We start from the raw sequence: 14,548 nt of genomic DNA, 5'->3' as shown, positions 1-14,548 counted from the left end.
TTTCTTTTTAGACATTAGGTTGATTTCAGTTTGCCACTGTTTTTCTTATCAATCTAGTTCTTCTGAAGAAATCCTTCACAAGTCTTATTCTGTATATTAAGTACATGTTAGTGGTGGAGTCTGTGGGAATTAAAATTATTTTGACCTTCTCCTGGTGACATCTTTTTTTCCCTCAAAAAACCTCACATCACATATATGTAGTAAGGCCAGAACATGGTGAGACTAAGATACTTTTTTCCACTGGTGTTTAATATTAATTTTTTTCAGGTATAAAATAAAAATTGAAATTCTAGAAAATACTGAAATCCTAAGCTTTTCTAAAGATTTTTATGTTTGAAAAAGTAGCTTGCATTTTGTTTACTTAACCTGACTTAGAAGGGTTTTGAATGATGTCCATGTGCTAAAGAATTACGTAATACTCTATGGTTTCTACCTGGATATCTGTTTGGAATGTTGTGGTTTTTTTTTCCTCTCAATACTATTGAGCAAAAAGTTTGGCAATACTGACCTAAGCCAAAATCTTGCAGATTGAAGAGGAACACTTGGCAAAAGATTGTGCATGTGTCAGGTGGTTGCACTGGTTTCCAGTGCATGCAGTACATAAGCTTTTTAGAGAGTGAGGGGGAAAACACACCCTGGCTCTTACAAGAGTTTGCACACAGATGAGAGCTCCTGCTGCCCAGCAGGAGAAGCTGCAGGAGCAGGTGACCCTGGGTTTGGGATGTGTGGTGTGAGGAACATGTGGTGAAGGGCTGGGAAGCAGAAGCTGACACAGGGAGTGGATCCTGGCTGAGGATGCAGCAAATGGAAGGGTCTCTGCAAAGAGAAGGATCTCAATCCTGGTTTGGTATTTGTTCTGTGCGCACGTCTTGGAAACCTGGGAGCTGCTGCTTTTCCTGCAAGTGATATTGCCTTCTACTGTTCCTATAGTCAGTGTGATCTTGAAGGAAACTAAGTTTGGAAACTCCCAATCTAAATGATTGCTTCAGGTGGGATATGGCCAATTGTGTTTTAATGCTTTGAACATTGACCAGCTCATGGTTTTGCCTTTTGCAGATGGGCAGTTTCCTCTGTTATGACACGGCAGAACCAGATTCCAACAGAAGATGGTTCCAGAGTTACACTGGCTCTAATACCTTTATGGGACATGTGTAATCATACTAATGGACTGGTAAGGATTTCTTCAGTGTTGCTGAAAGACTTTGAAGCTTAAGTATTAAGTCTTTCAACTGCTATACAACAGTTCAGTAGCACTTTCTGTTATGCTTCTTAACACAGGTATGTTATCTTCCCAAGAAATGCTAAAAAATCTAATATCTGAAAGAAAGGTTTGTCAGTTTCTCAAATATCTTATGATAGCTTTTTAGGCAGACCTTTCTTCATCTAGAGAAAACTTTACAATAGATTTGGTACTTGTGTAAAGTTATGTCTTATGTGCATATAATGTACTTTAAAAAGTTTTCATTTACATGACATGTCCAGGCAAGTCTGCATAGTCTCCTGACATGGAGCTTTGTTTCTGGTGGGCTGAAGAAGATGCACAGCACTGGGCAGAATTGTTCTGAGAACAGAAAGCAGGCACTGATGGATGTTGCCTCTTGTAGCTACCACTAGGGAAAGTGGTTAGAGATTTGCAACTAAGAAATACTGCCTGCTCTCCTAACCGTGCCCAGAGAGCCTTGTTACAGAGGCAGCAACAACAAGAACAAAGCCTAGTTCAACAAAAACAGTACATCTGTTACTACATCAAAGAAACAAAATGCAAAAATACTACTTTAGGGCATATTAAACATTTAAAAGGTGACATATGTATATAGAAAGTCAGACCTGCTGACATTTTGGCTTACGTGCGCTAGTTCAGGGGATGATTCCCGATTTCATTAACAGACTAGTTAATGCTGAGGTGAGGAAATGGAAACCCAGAGAGGCTGGTTTATCAGTGTTGTTTAGTCATGCTCATGCACACTTCAAAAATCATACCCCCTACTTGTGTTTCCAGTAGATATTATTTATTGTAAGCACTGGCTATAACCATCCTATTGAAGTGATCTGGGTCTTTTGTGGGAGGCTTGACCTGAGTGTTAGGACAGCAGTATGTGTTAATGCTGTTAGTATAAAAAAAAGTCTGTTTTAAATGAACAAACTGTAAAGCAAGTTGTTTTTCACTTGACATTTAGCTAATTTAGTGTTACTATGACTGTATCAATTACAGCATGGTAGGCTAGGCTACGAAGGTGCAAGTGTTTGGGGTTTATTATTTATTTATTTTTCCTTATTGCAAGGTGATTACATGTTGTTCTTTAACAGTGATTCTTGCCTTTGCCTATTTGTTATGCAATCTCACAGCTTTGATACAGCACTAAAGTTCATATGAGAGTCTTCAGTATAAAGAAATTGCTTAAAATTCAGAAATGTGTATTTTTGTAATATAAGTCATAGCTGCAAGCGTCGGTACTTCCTGTACCCTTTTCCTGCTGGGCATCTCTTTCAGATGCTTTTGCAGAGACTTGTCTGTATTCATTAGACAACTCTTAATGAATGCCTTCAAAGTTGGGATTAGAGTAAAGAGGAAGAGAATCAAGGTTCTGTGAGGGAAAATTTAAACGTATATTAAAAGAGCAGCTATTTATGTTGTTTTACTCATTCAAACTTCTATTTAAATTGATAAAGTAATTTTTATTTTTATTATGCTCTTTAAGAGTGGGTTTGATTTGGAGCCAGCCTCTGGAGCCAAACCTCCTAATGCAGTAGTATATCAGGATTTGAAACATTTTTTTATGCTGAAATATATCCTAAAGGGCAAAGGAGGTTATGCTGAACTTAAATGTTTTGTATATATATAAAGATTTCAGTCATTTATTTAATATTTCTAGGGAAAATAATTTAAATGGATATAAATTCAGGAAGGATAGAAAACTGACCTATTGGTAATGGGCTAAGAAAAGCTACTAAAGCTATTTCTGTGGTGTGCTAGTTGCCTTTTACCATTAGAAATGGGGGGTGACTGCTAAGATAACTGTAGGCTGCCTATATCATAGTTTATATTATTGGAGAGTGAGGTGAGGGTGGGCTCTGCTCTCATCACAGCACAATCCCTGTAAAATACATGAAGGGAACTGTTATTCATTGCAGGAAAGTAAGAAACAAAAGATGACATTGAATGCACCCTGTGTGGTTTATTCCAAATGTAGTGCTGAAACACCTCCCAAATCAATCAGCTACCATACATATCCCTGTTCTTGCTTTATTGCACAGGGCCCCTTTCCATGAGCTAGATAATAAAATGCTCTTTGGATTTGAACTGGAGCTAGGTCCATCCAGCTTTTTCTTGCCTCTGACACTATTAATTAGATCAACCTGCCTCTAAGAACTATTTCAAAATGGTTGTCTTCATGCATTTCTCATTGTTATTCTTTAGTGGGATTGTATTTTGACAGTCAGAGGTTGATTACCAGTTCTGACAGAGCTTTGAATAAGCTACATTCTGCCTGTTGGGCTGGGTCCATCCTTAATCACTGACCAGGCAGACTATTGCATGCTTTATACACAACTTGAAATTCATGTATCAGTCTGCTTCAGAAATAAAACTGAAGGGATGCAATTTGTCAGCTATCATGTGGGAAGAGAAGTAAACACCCTGTTAATTCTCTTACGTGACTGCTATTAAAAGAAAGAGGAAATAGGAGTCTAGCACTCCATTATGCTTTATAGAAAAGTCTTTCAGAAGTGCTGCTGGGTTTTGTGTGCTGTTTTGGGGTTTTTTTTTTTTTAAAGCAAAACTAAAAATTTAAAAGAAAGATCAGTACTCCAGTGAGGCATGCTTAAACTGACAGAATCCTCCTCTTAAAATAATGGAATTTCCCCAGTCTGTGAAAGCCTTCTGTTCCACCAGCATTTCAAAGGATTGGGGTGGACTTTTCACATTCAGAGCTATTTCACTGAGTTTACACACTAAGAAAATTTCAGGACAGGTCAAAAGTTTCTTGTTTGGATGAAAAGTACAGTTTTTCAGAAGATGACTGATTTGTAGAAGGTAGATTTGCTATCCTCTTGCATTTGTAACCTGCAATTTAGGGTAGCATAACTTTCTAAATCGAAAATCTTAATTAAAATTGTGCACTCCAAATTAGAGACTGCACAGGAATTTCTGTGTTCAAGTAGTGCAGCCTGTGTTTCTCAGTGGGCTGTATTGATGACTCTTGTGTTCCTTCCTGATCTCCACAAGCCCATTTAACAGACCTGCAGCGAGGCATCTGCACAGGGAGCTTTCTGCAAGCGTCTGCAGGGCCGGGCTGCCCGTGCTTGGGGCTGACATTTTGGATTTGCTCCATTTGAAAGCACTGTTTCGGCTGACAAATGCACATTTAATGATGCAAGCAGTGCAAAACTATTAATGTGTGAGCCATCAAGCAAGCTTTTGAAATAATCTGAGGAGTTCTGTCTTTGGACAAGCTGCACCCAAGATGGGAATCGGGATATACTGCAACTCATGTCAGTCAGCTTACAAAAATGTATGTTTTCATTTTTGAAGGCTGAGAGAGAATTGCTGGCTTTTTCTAGGTTTTTCCCCAGGCTCAGAGCATATTTTTCCATAAGTTACCTCTGTCAGTACTGAACTCAGACTACCTACCATAAAAGTTGCTTTCTGATTTTTCAGCAGCTTATGTTCCATCCTGTGGCTGCATCTCTGGTCATACTATTCAAGAACATGCTGTTCATCACTTAATAAAAAATATTACATTTTTAGGATAGCTTTACTTGTTAGTGTGACCCCTTTACAGTTTAGTAATTATTTTGGGGGAAGTGCAGGTTTGTCAAGAGAGTTTATCCTCTTCCATTGCCAGCTACCATCTCAAAAATCCTTTTAGCATTTTAAGAGTATTACTTAACTTTTAGATAAAGGGATTATTTTCAAGTAAATTATAATTCTCTGAAGATTGTATCCCCTAAAGATCCACAGTTATCTAATCCTTTTTCATTGAGAGATCAAAAATGTGTTGGCACTTGAAGGATAAAGCACAGCATATAGAGCTGTCAGTGCCTTGCTCCCTTGGGCCTCATGGGAGTGACTGAAAGCTCCAGAACTTTATAACAAGCTGCCAGCTTTAGCATGGTACTTTGTCTGTGCTCTGTGGAGGGTACCTTCCTCAGAGCCTTCTGTTCACTTCAGGTAGGTTATTTCCTCCATTAGATTCCTTTAATACAGAGACTTTTTTAAAAAAAAAGAGATTGCTCAGGAATCGTAAAGCAATCACTATCAGCTGTATTCTGTTGTGCTGAGAAAGAAATGTGTGCAATTCCTATTGCTAATATTTATTTCCAATAGGGAAATTTGTCAGTGGTGGGAGAGAGAAATATAAAACGCTAAAGGTGCTTTTGTCACTCTTTTCCTGGATAGATCACTACAGGCTACAATTTGGAAGATGACCGGTGTGAATGTGTAGCACTTCAAGATTTCAAGGCTGGAGAACAGGTAGTGTGAAGAGTTGGCTACATTATTGTTGGTCCATTAAGTTCTGTGAACACTTGGTGACTCCCTAGAAAATTTTAATGATGTAGTGGTGTGGATGAAACCCTGCTACATTTGAAATTTATTATGCTGAGCTAATTTTGAGTGAAAATGCTACCAAAATAAATACATGTACATTTTTCAGAATATTTTCTATGACTTGGTGGACCCCGACTGTAGGAGAGTTTTATTCCTTGTATTTTAAAGAACTAGTTGAAATATTTAATCATTGGTGAGCAAACATACAGAGCCACCAAGTTAGGAATTCTGGAAGAGCTTAGTAAAAGGCCCTATCCAAAAGACCAAAGATAAATAATTTTTAGATTTGTCTGTAGTAATGGATTGTAGAGTCTTTTTTAACAATGGTGTTTGTTGGCTTATGTTTCTTGTTAGTCTTTGTTCATGTAAAAGAGGTGAAATGCAGTACAGTTGCCAGTCATTTTAACCCATGCTGTTGTCATTGCAATGCTTAGTGGAAATGAGAAAGGACCTAAAAACATCCTGTGTCCCTTTCACACAGGCATGCATGCATTTACCTCTTCATGCTGAGACAGCAGGAGAGTCTTGCAAAGATGCATGGAACAGTTCAGAATGCAGTCTTTTGATGAGACCTGCTCAAAACCAAAACTGAGTGTGTCCAAACTAGGGATGCACTGGAGACAGTGGTTCCAGGAGTGTAGGAAGCCCCTGTGCTGTGTCAGCTGCCAGCCTAAACCCTCAAGTGGAGCAGCACTCCTTCTCTGACTGCTGCCTGTGCAGCCAGCATGGCCAGACAAAGCCTTTGTCTATGAAACATCCTGAAATGTTTTGTAACTCAGCCTCTGAGTTTTTACTTTTACTCTGTTATTTTGCCAGTCTTACAATTTATAATATTGCGATTTTAATTTTTCTTTTGTATGCTACCTTTTTGTAACAAAGAAGTGTCTGGCATTTTTTCTTTATTGAATACATCTTTCCAAAAGTGTATTTATCCTCATTGCTATGCTGAGGTTTAGTGATTGTATATTTTTGCTCTCAGAATTTGTTATGGTAGTCAAATATTTTCTGTTTTTTCCAATTGTGGTGTGATGAGTTAAAAGGGGTCCACAGTTTTTCCAGAAGTGATCCAATTTATAATTTTCCACAGCTGGCAATGGATGTGTCATATAGCTGTTCTGGCTGCTTTCTCCATTTCAATTATAGAGGGTTCCTATATTTCAATTTTATTTTAGTAGTTTCACTTTGTCTGCTATTTATCAGAATTTCTGTGCAAACTTTAACTGTTAGTGACATCTTTAAAGCACTGTAATTATATAATGCTTCAGTCCTTTAATATACCATGCAGATGTCATTTCTTACAGTTTTAGCAGCAAGAGTGTATGATCCATGCTTTTACTACTAAAAAATGTTAGGCAGCAGAGGTCCACAGAGTCTGTCAAACACTGGCCTGAAATAAAGCAATTCTCACTCTGTTTAATTGGATTTTTTGTAAAACAGTCTTGGGGTGTAAGAGCATACTGTGTAATCTATACAGATATGTGACTTTTAGTTTAATATGAGATGTATCACAACAGTTTTAAAACTTGAGAGGGTGAGCAACTCTCTCCTTACCCACTGCCTCAATGCACCTGGTCAGGTCACATGTTCATCAGATGAGTGTGTTACAGTATAATGTTCAGTATAATTCAATATCATACTTTAGCATTTAGTGCTTAGGATAAACAGCTCTTATACAAAATGGAAAACAGAGAAAGTAAATGGCATCATTGCTGTTACTGAGCCCTTTAGAGAGCACTGTGTCTTTCTCTGTCAGCTAGAGAGGAATGGAAGCTTGCAGGCATCCAGAGCACTGCTGTACCCTGAGGTTCTGAAGGGAATTCTGTAACTGCTGGGACTTCTTTTTCTGACTGACAATTTTGTTATCAAACACAAATGGGAAAATATCCTCTTGATGTGGGAGAATACAATTGCTACTCTGACCTCTAGTCCCATGAATTTCATACTGCCTAGCCCTGAGTTAAATCCATTCTGCAGGTTATATTTAGGAACTTCTTTTTAAATGTGAATTAAAGTAACTATATGCTTTATAAAAAAGAGTTCAGAGTAAAACAAAAATAAATACTGGCTGCACACAGCTCAGATCTCTCTGTGTGATGTACTGTGGTATATCCATATCTTAAGGTAACATTTAAATGAAAGCAAAGTTGAACTATCAGCAGTATAGTTTTGAGTGGACATTTGGTTGGGGAAAATGATTCCAGAAACACCATTTCTTTTAATGGGCCCTCCTTGTCTCTGATTTTTTTAGCCTTTAATAAACCTTTGAAAGCTTATTTCTGTATGCTGGCACTTTATGTCAGTGGGAAAAACCAGAAAAAAATTTTTTTAAGTACAGAATAAGAATTTCTTCTTGCCTTTCAAATTCTGTTATACACGTATATGTTTACATCTACCTCTAAGGTGTAATTGCCATATTGTATACAGCATTTGAGTCAATACCAGAAAACAAAGCATGTTTCTTCATATAACCAAATATACATTGTACTCAGAATAGTAACTCTTCTAGAAAATAACTTTCAAATTATGTCAATTTTGTGAGCTGATCTTAAGCTTTTTTCCTGTCCCTTCACTTCTCTTTTCATCCTTCTAGATTTACATTTTTTATGGCACTCGGTCAAACGCTGAATTTGTGATCCACAGTGGTTTTTTCTTTGATAATAATTCACATGACAGAGTGAAAATAAAGCTTGGCGTGAGTAAAAGTGACAGGCTGTATGCTATGAAGGCAGAGGTCTTAGCTCGTGCTGGTATCCCAACGTAAGTAAAACACAATGCCATGGCTTTTTCAAAACATTTCCAAAGTCTAGAGTGTCCAGGAAAGCATATATGGAGCTCTCTTGTGATAATTTTCTTAGGTGTTATATTTCTCCTGTTTGTATAGCAAATTAAAGTTATTGTAATAATATTTACAGAAGTTCTCTGAACTATATTATCATCTAATTTGAACCATATATAAGGAGAAAAGCCTTTGCTTTAATAACCATTTGAACAAAAACAGAGCAAGGATTAATTTGAAGCAATCTGTGGCTTTACTTTCTTTCCTATCCCTTGTAGACATAGTACAATGCTCAGTATGTGAATCACAGCATTTTCCTTTAGTCATTTCAGTCCAGAGGGTACTATTAGGAGCAGCAGACATGAAACATTGCATTTTCATGAATTTATTATGAAAGCTGTGTAAAATAATTTTAAGTGTAAAATAGTAGAGATAATCATTCTTTTCAGATACAAGTTAGGGAAGCTTTTCTGTTTGAGCTAATGTTACCTAATATTTTTTAAGTTACATTTGTTGTATACTTTATGGTTTTTTATGTTAAAATAAGTTAAAAGGTATGACAATTGGACTTGTATTTACTGTTGTTATTTGATTATTTCTTTTATTAGTTCAAGTGTTTTTGCCTTGCACTCCACTGAGCCTGCAATCTCTGCCCAGCTTTTGGCTTTCCTTCGAGTGTTTTGTATGAGTGAAGGTAGGATATTTTATGAAGATAACCTAATTTATTTTTGTCTTGTTGGGGGGATTTTTGATTTTTTTTTTTTGTTAATGTAGGAATGAAATAGACATTTATATAAAACATTAAGATAGATGATCAGAAAAGTTGAGGAGTTTCAGTTACAAAGAAATTTTTAAGCTACTGAGAAGCCCAATCTTTGGCCATGTCATCTGAGGGAATATTTCAGTAACTCTGAAAGTATGAGATGATACAATTTTTTAATTTCTTTTAATCTCCCAGACTCTTGTGAATGAGTGAGCTTTGGAGTTGGATCTCTAGTTCTTAAGTTTCAAAATAGTTTGCAGAACAAGATCCTGCAAGACCTAGGGGTTTACATGCTTAAAATCACAGCATTTTAGTCATCACCACTGGAATAATTTATGTATGAAACTGGAATATTCTATACTATAGAGGAAATATGGAAGATACATTTCAAAGTTGAATATTTTCAATATTTTAGTAATTTGTGAACTAAATATTCAATATTTTGGTAATTGGTAATTTCTGTATTTGCAGACTGTTTTTCTAGTGTTTCTCTTCTGTTACTTTTATTTGTGGGGCAAAATATGTGTACATTTAATAAATATCCACCTTATTTGTGCATGTGAAACTTCTCATTAAATGCTCATAATAGCTCCTTGTTGGTTAGATGCAGTTTTGAAGGTTATGGATGTGACAGTTTGTCATGACAGTGAGAGAACTCCCTTGCAGTAAGGAATACTGTGCAGATGATGTGGATTTTTTGTGCCAGCAGGAATACTGAAGTAGTTGAGTTTCTGCATGTGGTCTATTTGCTTTCTTTAATAAAAACAATGTAACTTAGTGTCACGCCTTCACTTCCTCTTGTCATCTATCTTTTAGAGTTTACTAAGAAATTAGAATATACTGGGACAGTTCAGTTGGAAGGGACTCTTCCATCTCTTACAATTGCCTCATATTTCTGGGAAGTAAATTCAAGGGAAGAAAATTTTAGGATGCTGATGAGGGAGTGAATTTTGACTTGGAGAGGAAAATATAGCTAGTGAATGCTTTAATTGCATTTCTTGGTATATGATTGTGCTCACTTTATTTATATGTCTTAAATAGTGTTTAAGAAAACTGTCTATTGAGAAACTACATGCAAGCTCTTGGTGAAGTTTGTCATAACAGCTTTGCAGTAGTCAAATTTATTAATTAAAACTCAAATGAAATTTGTGTAATATCAAGGAACTCATTAAATATTTTCTGCTCTTGAGTTTTGATGGATGTCTTCTCTGACCACCTGTAGGAAGCTTCTGCTACTGAAAAAGATTATCAAAACAATAGGAAAAAGAATTCCATTGCTATTTGCACACTCTTTGGCCTGTTTCTTTTATTCTCAAAAAGTTCATTGCGCTCTTTACAAATTTACTCCCTTTCATTTATGAATGATTTTACAAAACATTCTGTTTCACTGACAGAGATTTATGCTGTGTATGAGAGGCTGTGATGTCTAAAGTATCTTCATTTCCAGGTGGAGAGAAAGCCCATTTGCTGCTGACCTGAAGATTTGCAGTTGTCTCTTTGAGGCAAATCCTAGAAAAAAAGCAGCATATCTGATAATTCTTATTTGAGGAGAGGGTTATTTTTTGCTAGCTGCTCAAAGATATACGATTGAAAATAAATCTTTCTGCAGTTTGTCAACTGACAAAGTGAATGATGAGATTGTTTTTTAACAGATTGGTTTTATACTTATTGCAGAAGAGCTGAAGGAGCACTTGATAGGTGAGCATGCGATTGGCAAAATCTTCACTCTGGGGAACTCTGACTTTCCTGTTAGCTGGGACAATGAAGTTAAACTTTGGACATTCCTGGAAGCCAGAGCATCCCTTCTTTTGAAAACCTATAAAACAACTGTGGAGGTAAAATTATCATTATGTGTAATTTAAAAGTCTGAGTTCTTATGTGCATTGTGATTGTAGGAAAAGATATTTTGTCCTCCATCTTGTCTTTGCAAACTTCAACCTGAATGTTAGTACATAATTAATTCTGTACTTTTTAAGTGTAGAAACAGTTTTGCATTATCTAAGGAAAATCAAATAAGATTGCAAAAAAGAAAATTTTGTTAATGTAATTTTGTTAATGTAATTTTGTTAATGTATTTTTCCTTTGATTTTCCAAGTAAAGACTACCTGCTTTTTTCTCTGCAAATAAGATGGAGAATCAGTTTCAACTTGTTGTCTGTTAGTTGCATTCTCCAGACTGCAAAGCAATGTGCATCTATTGCAAATGTATAAGTGCATCTACATGTTGCATGTATTTGTGAAGTAACCTGACTTTGCTTGTCATGCAGACTGATTTATGTGCAGAAATTTTGGGCTTTTTTATGATTTCATGACAAATTTCACTGGGACTCCTTGCAGACCCCCTCATGTCCATTTGGCTCTGCCTGGTGTCTCTCCTGCTCAGAGGAAGAGACGAGGTGAGGGGCTGTTTGGTTGTGTGAGGTGTCAGTAGCAGAGTTGCTTTTTCTTTCCCACCAGGTGGATAAGTCCTTCCTGGAGACCCATGACCTCACCCCACATGCGACGATGGCCATCAAACTGCGCTTGGGTGAGAAGGAGATCCTGGAGAAGGCGGTGAAGAGCGCCGCCGCCAGCAGAGAGTATTACAGCAAACAAATGGCAGACGGAGCTCCGCTGCCCAAGTATGACAAGGGCCATATTGCCTTGCTGGAGAACACTGTGGCAGACTCTAGACTCCCTATTGTCTTGAGAAACCTGGAAGATGTGGAAGAGCAAGGGGACTTAAAGATTGATGAAGCCATTGATGCTGAAGTCACAGAGAATGGGTTTGTAAATGGTGAAAACTCTTTATTTAATGGGACCAAATCAGAAAGTGAAAATCTTAGTAAAGAGAAAAGCAACAGAGGGACTGAAGATGCCAAAGAATCTTCTTCAGAAAGTACTGATGAGGTTAAAGAATAGTCCTAAAATTTTACTTTCTTGTGAAATTAAACTAGCTGAAGTTTATCAACAGTGCATTTATGTTGGTGTGTTCCTTTGTTAACATTTCTCTTTCTGCAGAGAAAAATGGTTTTGCTGCTTTATATAAAAATGAAATTTTAAGTTATTTAAAAGATTTAGCATCCCTTTTCAATTAAGATTGCCATCTTGCTTTCAGGCAAAAACTGGGGAAAGAGGTGCCTTTGGAAGATTTTGCAGCCCTTTGTTGAACCAAATGTATTTTCTTCCTGGGGAAGAATTAAGCTCTTCTATCTGCTGTGCGTTTGTTGTTCTGTCACTCTGACTACCGAAATTAAAAGCTTGCTCTGCCTCCTGCCAAGAAAAGCAGAAGGCAGGACTGACTCGGTATTCAGCATGAAGGTAGGGGAGCAATACAGCAGAAAACTGAATGAGAGGATGAGAAACTTGGGAGACTGGAGGAAAACCTGTTTAAAATCAGGTGTGCCAGTCCAGGAAAAGGTAAGGTGGCAACCTTATGATTGGTAGTTTTAAATGTCAATGAGAATCCAAATTGCATACACTTAAAGTGATCTCTGAAGATTTCAGTTTACTTTGTCTTTTGTTTACTGTATGAAATATCTTTCTTCTTCAGTCGGAGTTAGGCTGCTACAATACAACATTCATGAACTTTTAAAGGCTGACTACTTTTTATTTCCAGGCAGTTTTTATTTACAATGTTGCAGAGCTACTGGAGATTTTGCAAGCAGATAGGCCAAGCCACAGCTTTAAACTGATCAAAGTGAGGTCACTTCCCAGCTTCTTCAGGTTTTCACAATGAACTAGAGATTTTCAAAGCTACACTTTTGACTAAACCATTATTAAAAGGAAAATATTAATAATGTTCTTGTCTGCTACTCCTTCATTTCTGTCTTGTTGAATGTAACATTGAATTCACATGGTTACCTGATCTTACTCAACTTTATCTTTTGGTTAATATATTAATTGATCCTGCTTTCTCAAAGGAAATGGCAATCAGGTTTATGTATTTTTGGCCCAAGTCCAAACCACAGCCAAGTCTGCAGTGGTTTTTGCCATTTAGATTGTGTCTTCATCTGATGCACATTTCTTGCGATACTGCCACAACTTAAGCAGGTCTACTGTCACCAGCAGTTTTGGTCACTGTCATAGTCCATGTTTGAACTTCTGGGTGGAAACCATACAGTCCTAGCACTGTGCAATATCAGAGCAAGGGTAATTCCATGGCTTGACTTTGAAATTACCAGCCTATTAGGAGGAGAGGAGGGCAGAATATTTTTATTTTGCGGATCAATTCAGAGGAGTATAAAGTGGTTTCAATCCATTCTCAATATTAAGGACTTTGTCTTTTACTTTTGTATCCTTAAGTTCATGATGATGGATAGAATGGAAAGCTTGGACAGTTGTTTAAAACTCAATAGAGGTTGCAAACTGCTCATCGAAGATCAGTTGCAGTAAATCGTCTTCTGGCACATTTGTAGTTTTTTTAGCCTTTGCTTCTTTCATACTGCAACCTGGAACATGTGTTTTTGCATCAATCTTTGGTGCAATACACATTTAAATAGTGACCTTCTTTCAGGTTGTCATAGAAGTTCTGGTGTTCAGCTAGTATCAGTGTGGGGAAAATAGAAAAAATAGTTTTTTAAAACGTATTTCACTAAGAATGGCATGTTGCCATTGCACCTTGGATATTGCTTCATCACTAACAAGATGCTGGACCAGTATTTTTGTAACTATATGCTGCCTTTGGTAGAATGTCATGGAATTGTTGTCTTGACAATTTAAATGTCATACAAGAGTCATTACGTTTTGGTTTTTATTAGGACCAATACTCCACTTCTGTTTCTGCCACTTACATTGCACAACATTGTACTAGATACTATGATGCAATTCTGAAACTAGCCTTCCCTGAAAATTATAACTGTAATTCAGAATTTAAATGCTTTGATTCAATCTGATACACTGTATTTTGTTCCAGTATTTGCTAATATCTATGGCTTAGCAAAGCCTGTGGTCACCACAGGACAGAATGTGTGGGTTTTCTTGAATAAAATATAGTTCTACCATGTCTTCACTAGTGAGTGTAATATACAAACAAAACCTCTACCTGATACTGACTGCTGTATCTTTTGGGGTCTGTGGGGAGAGGAATATCTGTCCAGGTGTACAGATGAAGATTAAAGGACAAATATCTGGGGAAAAAAACAAAAAAGGATTCAAGTAAAAGAAAGGAAAGTGTTCTACTGAGTGCATGGTCAAATTCTTACTCTTCATCTGTTAGTGTTATTTAGAAAAATATGTTACACACAATAAAAATAGTGAGTAATCTAATTTTGTAATTTGCATTTTTCCTCTATGCATGTAATGGTTCCTTCAGAAGCACTAACCTAAAACTTAAGCTTTTGAAAACTGAGGTGAAAACAAAAAAAATTGGCACTGATGAGCCCTTATTACCATCTGTCATGAAAACAGACCTTTCAAAGCATTTTAAAGTTAACTTTCTTCATAATGTTTGGTTAAGAGGCTGTTCACACTAATCCCAGGCT

The 14,548-nt window shown here is 36.8% G+C and overlaps 1 protein-coding gene across 1 annotated transcript in view; it reads left to right on the top strand.

Moving 5' to 3' along the window:
* Positions 1-14,333, top strand: part of SETD3 (SET domain containing 3, actin N3(tau)-histidine methyltransferase) — a 61,890-nt gene extending 47,557 nt beyond the window's left edge. Inside the window, exons 8-13 of the mRNA XM_058026319.1 lie at positions 1,057-1,171; positions 5,399-5,473; positions 8,139-8,305; positions 8,933-9,018; positions 10,762-10,922; positions 11,544-14,333. Of these exons, the coding sequence (XP_057882302.1) occupies positions 1,057-1,171; positions 5,399-5,473; positions 8,139-8,305; positions 8,933-9,018; positions 10,762-10,922; positions 11,544-11,987 (1,048 nt within the window). The 3' untranslated portion in view covers positions 11,988-14,333. The remainder of the gene's footprint in view (positions 1-1,056; positions 1,172-5,398; positions 5,474-8,138; positions 8,306-8,932; positions 9,019-10,761; positions 10,923-11,543) is intronic.
* The last annotated feature ends 215 nt before the right edge of the window (positions 14,334-14,548 follow it).

This window comes from Melospiza georgiana, chromosome 6, assembly GCF_028018845.1.
Source record: "Melospiza georgiana isolate bMelGeo1 chromosome 6, bMelGeo1.pri, whole genome shotgun sequence".
NCBI lineage: Eukaryota > Metazoa > Chordata > Aves > Passeriformes > Passerellidae > Melospiza > Melospiza georgiana.
This window is presented reverse-complemented; position numbering and strand designations above follow the sequence as displayed.